The 13,323-nt window shown below is 33.3% G+C and overlaps 3 protein-coding genes across 4 annotated transcripts; all 3 read right to left on the reverse strand.

Moving 5' to 3' along the window:
- Positions 1-405: 405 nt before the first annotated feature.
- On the reverse strand, positions 406-1,109 carry LOC105629157 (uncharacterized). Its single transcript, XM_012210691.4, has one exon. It carries the CDS (start codon positions 1,040-1,042, stop codon positions 518-520), a length of 525 nt encoding a protein of 174 aa, XP_012066081.3. The 5' UTR covers positions 1,043-1,109; the 3' UTR covers positions 406-517.
- Positions 1,110-1,754: 645 nt separating this feature from the next.
- LOC105629156 (protein trichome berefringence-like 7) lies at positions 1,755-6,225 on the reverse strand. 2 transcript variants are annotated; one of them, XM_020677384.3, is made up of 3 exons: positions 4,947-6,225; positions 3,586-3,780; positions 1,755-2,360 (listed from the first exon to the last, which is right to left on the reverse strand). In XM_020677384.3, exons 1-3 carry the CDS (start codon positions 5,762-5,764, stop codon positions 2,078-2,080), a joined length of 1,296 nt encoding a protein of 431 aa, XP_020533043.1. In that variant the 5' UTR covers positions 5,765-6,225; the 3' UTR covers positions 1,755-2,077. The 2 variants fall into 2 exon arrangements, with proteins under 2 accessions (XP_020533043.1, XP_012066080.1); XM_012210690.3 differs by having other exon boundaries at positions 3,622-3,780; positions 4,947-6,214.
- An 800-nt stretch (positions 6,226-7,025) lies between these two features.
- LOC105629155 (Pentatricopeptide repeat (PPR) superfamily protein) lies at positions 7,026-11,079 on the reverse strand. Its single transcript, XM_012210689.4, has one exon. The coding sequence runs from the start codon at positions 10,743-10,745 to the stop codon at positions 7,668-7,670; it is 3,078 nt and encodes a 1,025-aa protein (XP_012066079.1). The 5' UTR covers positions 10,746-11,079; the 3' UTR covers positions 7,026-7,667.
- Positions 11,080-13,323: the final 2,244 nt, after the last annotated feature.

Consider the following 13,323-nt stretch of genomic DNA (forward strand, 5'->3'; position numbering starts at 1 on the left):
GAATCTTTTCTACTTAGAACAAGTATTCAGTTACCTGAATTAAATAAGAATAATTAACTCAGTTTCAGTCTTTTGAATATATTTTGATGGTACTAATTTGGAACTCAGTAGTATTCCTACCGAACTGAACCATTTTGATTTGATTATTTCAAATCAAATTAGCTATTATGAACTTAAACTAAATTTGGTTAATTATATATAATAATTGAACCAAAATTCAAAATCAAACAGTTTTTTATATCTAAATTGATTTGTCACCAAATTTCTAAAATAATTATCCAAATCTGATTGAAATGAGTCGGTTTGATTTGATTTGATTTTCTATTAGTTTTTTTAATTATTATCAATATTCATTATTATTATTGTTATCATGGAAATTTATATATAGTTAAACGTATAACACAGTTTGACATAAATTTTATTTCAATTCATATTCGACATTTTCAAAAGGGCACATTTATCATAGACATTGTAATTAAATTAATAATTGAATAATAAATAATTTAAGTATAGATAATTAGGCCTTGCGTTCAAGTTGGCGATGATAAGAAGCAGAAGTAGAGGGTGCATCCATCTCCAAGGACTTGCTACCTTTAACTTGACCCACCTTTTCTTCCTTCTTGATAACTTCATCGACATGCACATCATCTTCAATCTCTAGCACTATAGCTTGAGGTCCATGAGGACCTTCTACAATGGCTTCCTTAATTTTTTTGTGTTCATCTACATGGATAAGTTCAGTTTCTTTTATTTCCTTCTTCTTCTTCTTTTTCTTGAGGAAGCAACAAAGACAAGCTGCAAGAAATGCAAGAAAGAAAACTCCACCAAATGAAACAAACACAATTACTATTGTTGTTGTACTGTTGTTGCTAGGTGATGGTGCTGGTGGCGGTGGTGATGGCCGTACATGAGGTGGAGGAGGTGGTGGTGGTGGTGGTGGTGGTGGCGGTGGACGTACAGGAGGTCGTGGCGGGGGCTGGAAAGGGTGGGTTGGTGGTGGAGGAGAGGAATAGGGGAAGGGAAAGTTATTTGGGGAGGCCATTACTATATTAGTTTCAAGAAAATAAGTGTATTTTAGATATTTATGAAGTGAATTGGTAAATAATGGTGTTGGGCTAAAGCCTATTTGTAGTGAGAGGTTTGGATTATTTTTTATCGTTAAAATTCATAAACAAGTTTTTAGTGACTTGACTCTCATTCTAAGATTTGTTAGACATTTGGTTGTTTGCATTGGAAAACACTTCTCTTTCGTAAGATTTTCTAATTCTATAGTTCATGACTTCATGTTAAGGGGGGAATACATACGAATACAACTTGCATTATTTAATTTCTAAGGTTGGTTACATCTATAGTTTATGCTTCACAAAAAGGGTGCATTCTTCTTCTTCTTCTTGTTGATTTTTTTTTTTTTTTTTAAACGCATATTTGAACTCATAACCTTATTGAATTAACGTTGTTAATTTTTACAAAGTGAAGTGATGCAACAAACTTGTATCGAAGACGAATATTCTTACGTTTGTTATTTTGTTTTCCCTTTTCCTTTTACTTTAAACAAAGGAAAAAATCAACAAAATTATGTGAAGTATGAAATCTTCAAGCTATCAATTTCATTTTCCTCTACGCCATGCCTAACATAAATAAAACATGTGAAAACAAATGTCACAACACAGATCCAAACACATTAATGTCACATCTTTTCTGTCTCAACAAAATATTCTCATAAACCATTTCAAAGAATTTCTGAAAACAAAAAATAAAGAAAAGGAATGAAATTAGAATTTCTGATAACAATTCAATTGTTGCAGATTTTATATTTCAAGCCCTGGAAATTAAGCCTTTTCTTTTTTTTAACATCAAGAAATGCAACCTCAACAATTAAGCAGCAAATTTTAACAGCATTCAAGAATGTTCATTTCTAGCTAAAATAACTATATATGAAGTATTATCAGGTCAATATTTCTCGAACTTCTCTTTCTGGTAAATCTTGCTCCTTCGAAATTACATCAGAATGGACTTGATGGGTAGACATGTAAGACAAGAGGCAAACTTGCTGCTTCATTATTATGGAATGGAGGACTCATTTTTTTGACAGCAAATACGACAATAGAATTTCATTCCACGTATCAGGTACTCCAGGCAGACACCAGTGACTGCAATCAGGCACAGATGGATTGTCACTCCAGCTACCAACATGTGCATCACTCCGGAATGCCCCCATAGGTGTTACATGAAGAACTGTTACTGTAGTTGTCATTTTCTTCACAACCTTGAGTATTATGTCTGAAACTGGACTCCGGTCTTTGCCTCCAGTTTTTGGCGAAGGGCGCCTTGTCAATTTGCAAGAAAGACGGTTCCGGCCACTGTTATAGATATAACCAATACTATTAGTCAACTTTTGCAGACTTCTCAGTAAATCTGATAATCTTTAGATAAAATTATGCTTTAGGCAGAAATGATTCAACAGGGGCACAATTTATTCCTTCCAGTAACTGAATAATGTCAAATGAAGGCCAATAGCAACAGAAAAGACAGCAGGCAAACCCTTAAGGCCCTAAGTGAACATAACACAAAAAACTTATTGCAAGTCACACTCAAACTACGACTACTCCACACACGATAAGTGTATCAGGTGCAATAGGCCACCTTGCTTGACTAGATAGTCTCTCTTCCTTTTTATGAAAAAATAGAATGCTCTGTCATTAACTTCAAAACAAAAGATATAAAGAACGATGAGATTTTACCCATATGTGTATCAGCTTGTTGGCTCCATCATGAAAAATTCAAGAATAATTTGACAGAATATTTTGATGACAATATGAATTAGCATTTTCATACAGAACATTGTCCATAAGGTAGCATGTTCGCATGCAAGACCATCTTAAACTGGAAGTTATAGTACAGAAAAGGTGCAATCTACTGTGGCAATTCTCTCAGCCATTGCTCCATAGGTCTCTTCGCCTCATATTAAGGATTAACTATAACATATCCAGTAATGGTCTTCCAAGTGGTTCACTTAAGGCATTGGCACGGAACAGATTCTAACTGAGGGCATTCAAACACTGTTCTTACAAATGAACCAAAAATAATTCATTTTTTCATTTTAATCAACATCAGGCACCCAGTTATATCTGATCCACACGGAAGATATTGCTCCAGTTCTTGCTAACAATAAAAATTCATGCACAAATAGACATAGTCTAGAGATAAGTGTATACATGACATAGGCACAAACCAAAGTTCAATTTCCCCTTCTCCCCAATGCTCAAAAATAAAAATAAAAACAAAATAATAGTTTCATTGATATATCAGTTCATAAATGGCAGAAATTATATATGCATTTGGTATCTTCTCAAGGTTCTGCCGAAATTTTAGTAAAATAGTTTGCAATGAAATTTTAGTAAAATAGTTTGCAATAAAAACCATAGTCTATGTGATAAATTATCACCAGGAAGAAGAGGCATGCAAGACTAATGAATAAGGGTACAACATCCAACATTCTAGAAAACTATCCAGAGCAGCACCAAGAACATTATAACTGAAGACGAATCAGATTTATGAGTAATGATACTAAAGACGAATACATACACAAACAGAAGCCAAAAGAAATGGTGAATAGCACACCTCCAATGTGAAGACTCAAAAGTCCGGAAAAATATACTTGTTCTATTTGCATTGATGACAGTCTCAGCCCAGGATGCCCAAGTGTTTAATGCTGTTTTCAAGCCAGCAGTGATAGGCATTCCTAGCTTCAGTGAACCACCAATCTGAAAATAACAGCCCCTGTCTGAAAAAGATGTTAGAAGCACAATAGTTTGCCAAAAGCCTACTGAAATTTGCAAAAGATAGAGGGAAATGAATCTCTAGGTTTAAACATGTAGGAAGTTCACTAGCGAGACTACAGCATTGACCAAGCATGCCATTCCCTAGTACTCCAGATGCATATATTATCATGTCCATGAAAATTGGTTGAATAGAAGATAATAAAGAATAAAACATGGAGATAATTTGTCTTAATAGAGAATGCCATCAAACTCTAGAAACATAGGCAAGTGACGTACAACTGTTATTTCCAAGTTCTTGATGACAAGTTATTTGTTATGTTCATTTAGAGATCTCATGTCAACATCCACAAAGGATAAGAACTATGAAGGATACTTTTACTAGTAGAAATAGTAGCAATTCGGTCCAATCCACCACTATCTTATCTTAAAGCTATTTCTCTTCTCATAGCTATTACTTACTCCAACCTCTATATCAACTTTAATGGGACCAAGTGCACTGACTTACAGCAAACAGAAAAACAGCTAAAAATTACCAACTTTATGCCACTAAATAGTAAATACGTAACTGGACAATATTCATTAAGAAGATTCATATAGTTAGACTGACATGAAAATAATCGAGCATGAGTTGCAATAATAGCATGAGCTGCAGTAAATAACTTTGTATCCTCGCCCAGCTTTATCTAAGACAAACCGAATTCAAAACAGATTGTGTTCTAGTTGGGTCGAGAAAAAAAATACTTATTATTTATTTTAATAAGTACCAAAGTTTAACAAGCAAACTCCTAGTTCCTCAACCAGTCACACACGTACAGTATGCAACAGAAATCTATGTACTTAATTAACAATATGCTATGATTGTAAAAACCTTTCCAAATTTTTGGAATGTAAAGAAGTCATCCTTTTAACTGGTGAAATTGCAAAAGATTGTATGATATGAGAATGACTGTAAGGTTTGTCATGCAATGGAACTAATGAGAAGAGAAGCTAAATACGGAATAGAAAATGAAAAAATTAATGACAGGTCTATGTATCAAATTATTTATTAGAATTAATAAGGCACTGGTAGTTTCAATCACAGTTCTTCAAATTAAATGCAGCCAAGGTCCATTACAAGCAAGATCAACAAATGCACAGAATCAGTCAGGAAAGCAGATAACTTACATTTCAAACAATTTACTTGGTGTCCACCAGTGCCCTGAATTAAATATTAAGACATCAGAATCAATCCACTCATGGCTAATATCATCCAACTTGTCAAGTCTAAGTGTTGATTTAACCCTCTTAGGAGCTCGCCTAGGCATTGGACCAGGTTGCACTAGGAAAACTGATCGGTAAAAATCAATTCTCAAATCAAATGAACTGAACCTTACACCTAAAAATCTAATTTGTTTAGTGATCTGATTCCCATTGACTTCATAAACACTCTTTTTATCCTCCACACCTGTCATGAGCATACATATCAAAGATTCCCACTGCGTTCTACTCAATGAATCGCCAACAAACACAATCCTGTTGCCGCGCAGTTTTTCAAGAATTTGATGCACATTAAACCTTGGGATATCACAATTCTTGGGCTTCCACCTCCATTTTGTATAACCTGTATCTCTTCTCCCATTAGCTAAGCAATTAAATCCACGCTCTGCAAAAGGGCATTCCGAGGCATTATATAGAGGGTAACTTTCATCTTGAACCCAACTTCCTTTGAAAACATTGCATTCATTAACTGCACCATTGGAGATAGGAATCTCATAACCATCAATAACTGGCTGAAATCTAGGGAAAAGAAACAAATATGCAAACGCCATGGCTAAAAGGAATAACAACGACGAACCAACTAAAATAAAACCATTGAATGGTGGAAAGCTCCAGAATTTACAATGGTGCTTTACAATTCTCTTGCCAAAACTGTAAACCCTTGTTCCAAAGGGCCTCAAATGGCCAAATGAACTTTGATTGAAACCACCAACCGTCTCAATCATCTTTGTCCACAATGCATAGACATAAACAACTTCAATTAATTAGTTATTACGGATAAATTCCAAATAAGTAAACAGAACCAAAATTGACCTCCAGAACTCAAATCAACACTGATACTCCTTCTAAGCACAACCAGATCAGAACTTCATTAAAATCGTAAGTCAAACAATTGATTTGAATGCCACATGAGCAAATAGAGAATCTTTAACAAGCATGGCCTCAAGCAAGTGAAAAAAAAATTTATTGTTTGCACTTTCAGGCACTCAATAAAGAGAAACTTACAGCTTCTCAAATGGGTATTGCAGTAAACCAAAGCTTTTGTGGTATGTGGAATCTCTGGTAGCTACAGCTAAAGGGACCTGTTTTACAGAACAGTGGGAATTATAGTTGCAAGGTAAGGACACTTTAGTCAGTTCAGACATAAACAGTGATGTGCATTAATGGTTAGGTTGGTTTGGACATTATCTCATGGCTTTACGCAAACACCAAAAAAGAAGCTGTCGGTGAATTAATAAAGCTTGGATCAGATACGCACTCTAGAGTAAGACCATATTATGTTTACCACGTGTTCCAATATGGTCAGTTCAACAAAAGAAAGTCAAAGATCATACAAATGGAGTTTCTCCTTAACCAATGAATCATCATACTCCTTCAAGCTCGTCTATTTTCGATTACACTTGATTGCTCCAGTTTCAGGAGATAGAAATTTAAATTAAATTTTAGGAATATGTTTATTTTCATATTAAATTTTATTAATGAATAAATGTAAATCACTTAATTTCATTCTAAAATTTTTAAATTTGTAAATTTATTTTTCAACCAAATAATAAAATATAAAATTTCACAATAAATGTAAAATCCAACAAAAGTTTTCATAAATTTTATAAAATCCATGAATTTCATATTTCATTTATTTAAACAATCACGAGATATATAAATCTAATGTTTATGTATGTGAATCATACCCAAATTTATAAATTCTCATATTTTCTCCAAATTAACAATTATGAAAAACCTCGACTGGATCTGAAAAATATATTAAAACATGAAAAAGATAGATCCAGTGACAACATTATCCCTAACATATTACAAGAACAAGAGATTGACGTTTGATTCATTTTCAATTGGCTGCAATGGGCATTACGCACAAGCACACGCAAAGGTGCATTTAGGTACAAACTATAATTCTGAAAAATTAGTCATGGGGGCCATTAAGTAAATTGGTTTGGACATTGATTTCTCAACCAAAACAAAAGAATAAAATTACTAAAAAGCCCATCAACTTTTTCATCGAAATTTCACCTTTGATCAGCAGTGTCAAATCTTTCAAAGATAAAAAGGTTCAACTATTTACTGTGAGGCAAACACTTGACCAGGATGGATATTGCTTGTTAGTTCTCAACCTTCATATTCAAGACTGTGCCTGCAGAAATGCTGCTGAGTGTACACAACTTCTGCAAAAGAAATTCTTAAATAGAATGCAAAACTTAGTTAAATTAAACAGCCAGATAAATATTATGATCTAAATAATTTAAAAATGTGATTCTTCAAAAACTGAGAAGGAATAACCTCCATTAAGCCCCCCACCAAAAAAAAAGGCTCTTCCAAATATTGATGTCGACAATAAACAGACATTGCAACACATTCAGGAAACCAGCTTGACCCAACGTCTGGTTGACCAAGCCTCCACTATATAACTCACTAGCCACTTCATGCAGATTTAGACCTCAAAAGAGTCTTACATGTTCATTTCTATGCCTCCCAGTCAGGATGTGCCTCAGTGACAGCTTCTACATTCTCTAATCCATCAATTTATCATCCACTATTTTGGCATAAGCTTAGTCTAAACTTCATCTCTACCTGACGCGGCAGAGAAAGGGACTGACTATTTGACAAAGGAAAGTTTCACAATACGTCATGGACAAAATAATCAATTACAGTAACATAACTATCTTCTTTCATAAGTGCTGTCAGATCTCCTAGAACTACATCAATTTTTTCAGAACTAGAGTGAGACTTGTCTCCTGCAACAAAAATATTTGTCTTCTGTCCCACTACAATCCAACTACATCCAGGTAACTTCTTCACTCCTTTCTCTCTCATTGCCCTCCTTAAGGTATTGACATCATCCCAGTTTCCTGATGCAGCATATATGTTAGAAAGAAGCACATAGGGTGAAGAATTTTGAGGTTCAAGCTCAATGAGTTTTTCAGCAGCTCGTTGACCTCTTATTTCATCCCCATGTATTCTACAAGCCCCAAGCATCGTAGCCCAAATCATGGCATTAGGTTCAAAATTAAGCCTATAGATGAACTCTTCAGCTTCTTGGAGAAAACCCCACCTTCCAAGAAGATCAACCATGCAGGCACTATGATCCACTCTAGGCTGAATCCTATAATAGTTAACCATACTATCAAATATGCGACGGCCTTCTGATACCCTCCCTGCATGACTACATGCAGTGAGAGCACCTAGAAATGTGACATCATCAGGTCTAACATGTGTTTGCTTCATCACATCAAAGACTCTTAATGCGTCTTCTGCATAGCCATTTTTTGCAAATCCAACGATCATTGAGTTCCAAGAAATGACATCATTTTTACTATGCATTTCCTCAAAAACTTGCATGGAACTCCTTACATCCCCACATTTAGCATACATGTCCACAAGGGCACTACATGTTAATTCATCCAAATCAAAACCAGTACGGAAAATGACTGAGTGAATCTCCGTACCATCTCTCATAGAAGATAAGATAGCACATGCTCTAAGCACACTGACAAATGCAGCTTGGTCAGGTAAGGCACCATAGCTACGCATCTCTTGGTAGAACTGCAAAGCCTCATCACTGCAATCATTTTGAGTGAGTCCTGAAATCATAGCAGTCCACAATATAGTGCTTTTCGGATTTGAAAACTCTGAGAAGAGAATACTTGCGTCTGTTTTTCTTAGGGAGTTCATATACATGCCCAAGAGTGAGACACCCAAGAATTCATCATCATTCTGAAGGCCCCCCTTTAAAATAAGAGAGTGGATTTGCCTTCCTAGATTCAAATGTTGAGCTCCAATGCAAGCATCTAAAAGGCTGACAAAAGTTATTTCCGATGGATTCAATTCTTTGGCTTGCATCTCTTTAAATAGAATTGTTGCCTCTTGTAAATTAATAGAAGCATATCCTGCAATAAGTGCATTCATGGAGACCACGCTCCGCTCAGTCATGCATGCAAGAATTTTATGGGCAGAGCTTACAGCGCCACACTTAGCATACATGTCAATAAGGGAGCTTCCAGCATAAAGGCTTGTTTCTAGACCAGTTTTGACAGATAAACAATGTATCTGTTTCCCTTGCTCAAGACCTCTAATATTTGCGCATGCACTCAATATACTGGACATTGACACTTCATCTGGTAGAATCCTAAGCAAATGCATTTTCTGAAACATAAGGAATGCCTCAACCTCATCTTCTTCCTGCACATATCCAACAATAATTGCATTCCAGGAAACATTGTCTCTATTCCTCATAAGCTCAAATTGTTGCCTTGCATCATCAAGAACCCCAGATTTAGCATACATATCAATCAATGCATTTCCAACAAATAAGTTTAAGGCAAATTTATTCTTGATAATTAATGAATGCAACTGCCGACCCCCATCCAGATATCCCAAGCAAGCACATGCACTCAAAATACTGGTATAGGTAAACTCATCTGGACGAAAACCACAACTCTTCATATTAAAGAACAATTCCAAGACTTCATTGGCACATCCAGTTTGTGCATAACCTCCGAGCATAGCATTCCACAAGACTACATTCCGCTCATCTAAAGCATCAAAAACTTTTTTTGCAGCTTCAATCTTCTTACACTTGGCATACATACTAATCAACGAACTTCCAACATAAACATTAGAGTCTAACCCCTGTTTAATTGCCTCTGCATGAACTAGCAAACCAAAGTCATGGGCAGTTAAACTTGCAATTGCACTCAGTACACTTCCTAATGTGGATCTTGTGGATTTAACACCATATTTTCTCATATTATGAAAAATCTCAATAGCTTTCACCTCGTAACCTCTCTGAGCATGCCCTGAAATCATCACATTCCATGCCACAACATTGGGGTTAGGCATCTGGGAGAATAAATCAGATGCATCATCAAGCCTTCCTAGACCGACACATGCATTTATAACAGTAACAAATGCCACCTGATCAGGTTTGCGGCCAACTTTCTTCATCTCATCAAAGACTTTTAATGCTTCCTCAGGCAAACCAGCTTTAACATAGCCAGCCATCATTGATGTCCAAGAAACTGTATCCAAATCCACTCCTCCATCAAATACCCTTCTACAGTCATTCATGCTATTGCACTTAGCATACATATCAATAAGAGCACCCTCACAAAAAGAACTCGACTCAAGGCCCATTTTAACAACATTACAATGAACTAGTCGACCACTTTTAACACTCTCCAATCTCCCACAAGCCGATAAAACAATAGCAAAAGTGAACTCATTAGGCCACACCCCACGACTCCACAATGAGCTATAAGACTTGACAACCATATCCAGAAATCCATATTTAGAATACATTGACAGCATAGAGTTGCAAGCCAATATCTCCTTATTTTCAAGCCTATTAAACACCTTCTCAGCAAAATCCACATTGCCACACTTAGCGTAAAGGTCAAGGATGACATTTCCTAGAGACCCTTTTGAACAAAACCCAAGTTTTAAGCTTTGCGCATGGATAATTCTGCTATTTTTTGAAAAAAGCGATAGTCTTTGAGTCGTTTCATCGAACACGTGGTGGGTTTTGACCTGATTACATTTCCGCAGGCAGGCCTGCAAGATACTGGTGTATGTTTGGAGCTTAGGATTTTGATTAAAGTGAGCAGAGTCGTATGGAATGGTAGAAAATGTGAGTTTGAAGTGGCAAGAATGTGGGTTTGAGGTGGGAGACGTTCTGAAGAAGAATTTGAGAGGCATTGACACTGGGATGATTCTAACATGACTTCGTCAATTCAGTTAGTGAAATAAAATGGTACAGTTGAGAATAGAGACGATTGGAATATGCCTTATGAGCGATGAGAACGAACGAGCAGAACTCCCGAAGCTAATTCATGCAGCAACTATTCAGCCGCTGGCCAATGATCAAGCATAGATAAATTTTGATTTGTGAGTCAATTATATGCTCCATAGGAAAATTAAGAGGAGGATTATTACAATTAACCCTAATTAAAATTCCAAGAGGTGATTTTCTTTTTTCTTTTGTCTTTTCTACTCTTTTTTCTCAACGACAACCATGCATTGTCATTGCGAAAACAGGTGATGATTCTTATTTAAATGATAGGAATTCATATATTTCTTGTATTTACACCTTAATTTGATTTTTTTTTTTAAAAAAAAGTTCACAAGAAATCTCAAGTCATTGTTTTTATAGGGGACTCCAATTGAGTCTATTAACAGATCATACATGTCAATGCTTTCATATATTAGCTAATTATTTTTTATTAATGAGAATTTAAATCATTTTAATTTTATTTTTAAAATATTAATTGAAGCTATAAATTTTTTATTTATAACTTTACATTTTATTTGAAATAAATGCATTTTATAAAATTTGACAGAATTAATAAATTCCCAAAAATAGATGAAATTTATAAATAAATTTTAAGAAATTAAATAATCCGACTTTTTTTATGATAAAATCATCATCTTCCTCTAAAATGAGCTTTTCAATTATTTACTTATTTAACTCGTTAATTTTATCCAAAATTAAAAACCATATGAAATTTAAATTTTTTTTAGAAAAACATAAGTACACCCATCGTTTATTATTGAAAAAAAAAAAGAAAAATGCTTTAAAAATAATATTTCTCTAAAACAATATAGTTTTAGTAAATAATTGTGTATATGCCTAAAAGTAGTAAATCCACGTCAGGAAACAACCTATATTTTAATTTAGGTCTAACTAACAAATTTCACTGTAAATTTATTAACTTAATTGGAATTACGCCCTGATTTATTTTTAAGATGCAATTGCATTCGAAAAGTGAATTAGAGCATCCTAAATTTATTAATTTGTTGCAATTCACCCTAAAAACAAATTAAAGTTGAAATTATAATTAAAATAATATAAAATGGACTTGATAGTCAATCCAAACTTAGTTTGATGCAATATATAATATTTGAATTAAAAGAAAGAATTTATCATTTTGCCTCTTTTGACCCTCAATTTATTATTTTTCTTCTCTTGTAGGAAATTAAATATTGGCTACAACGGCACTGTTTAAGAATCAACATATTTGTTCGTCGTCCTAACAAGTCTAACCTTCATTAGTATCCAAGTCATTATTTTTACATTTTAAAATTAGTTTAATTTTAAAATCAAAGACACAATCTTGATTTTTTTTGTTTATTATATAAATACTTGGGTTTGATTTTATTATTTATTGTTTAAAACACTTATATTGGTTATAAAGTCCATTTTTTATATTATTTTAATCAAAATTTCAACTTTAGTTTATTCTTAGGTTTTAATTACAACAAATCGACGAGTTTAAGGTATTGTAATTCATTTTTAGGGTGCAATTAATAAAATTATGATATAATTAAGTTTAAAATGTCCAGAGTACAAAAGTCGATTTAAGTGAAATTATAACTACTCATAAAATTTGCGGTGAAATTATTGGTTAGGCCTTTTAATTTATTTTTTGTTTTGAGGGATTATATTTTAATTTACTTGAATTAACTATTGAGAGTAAATTTTTATTTGTTTGCTTTTGGCATCTTTTTTATTCTTGTATTTGGAAACAATTATTGAAACTTCTTATGCTCTGGTATAATAATAATAATAATAATAATAATAATAAGTGTCGGATAGGTTAAAAACAATACTTTCATATTTTTTTTAATTATGCCACGTAAACTAATATTCAATAAATGGCATAATTAAATTTGATTAAATTTATTAAATGTGCCCTAATAAATTATCATATATTAAAATTGTACTCTTAGTCGCATAAAATTTAATTTAGTTACAACTATTATCGAAAATTTTGTAACTATAATATATATCACGAAATCCTATATATATATATATATGATTAACTAATTGATAAGGGTGGAATGTGAGTGTATTTATTTATATTTAAATAAAAAAAACTAGATTATTATATTTGATATAATAAAATATAATTGGTGTTTGTTAAATTATATGTCGAGGGAAATAAAAACAAATGAATTTTTATTAAGAATTTATTTTAAACATAATTTTATAACATTCAATTGAATTTCTTATATTAAATTATAGCAATACCAATTATGAGAAATTCATTTATAAAAATGAATTACACTTAAAATTCATTTACAAATGAACTTTACATCTATGATTCTGTACATATATGATTCCAAACAAAGCTCTATATTCCTTTTTTTTTTTTTTTTTTTTTGTTAATTATTAATTAACATTTCATAAAATTAGGTTTGTCAAAACAAATATAATTTGATCAGTCTTCTCATTGGCCGAATGAGATATCTCAATTATAAGAATAATCTTCACCAA

Source organism: Jatropha curcas, chromosome 9 (assembly GCF_041381405.1).
Source record: "Jatropha curcas cultivar XTBG-Jc1 chromosome 9, XTBG_Jcur_1.0, whole genome shotgun sequence".
Taxonomy (NCBI): Eukaryota; Viridiplantae; Streptophyta; class Magnoliopsida; order Malpighiales; family Euphorbiaceae; genus Jatropha; species Jatropha curcas.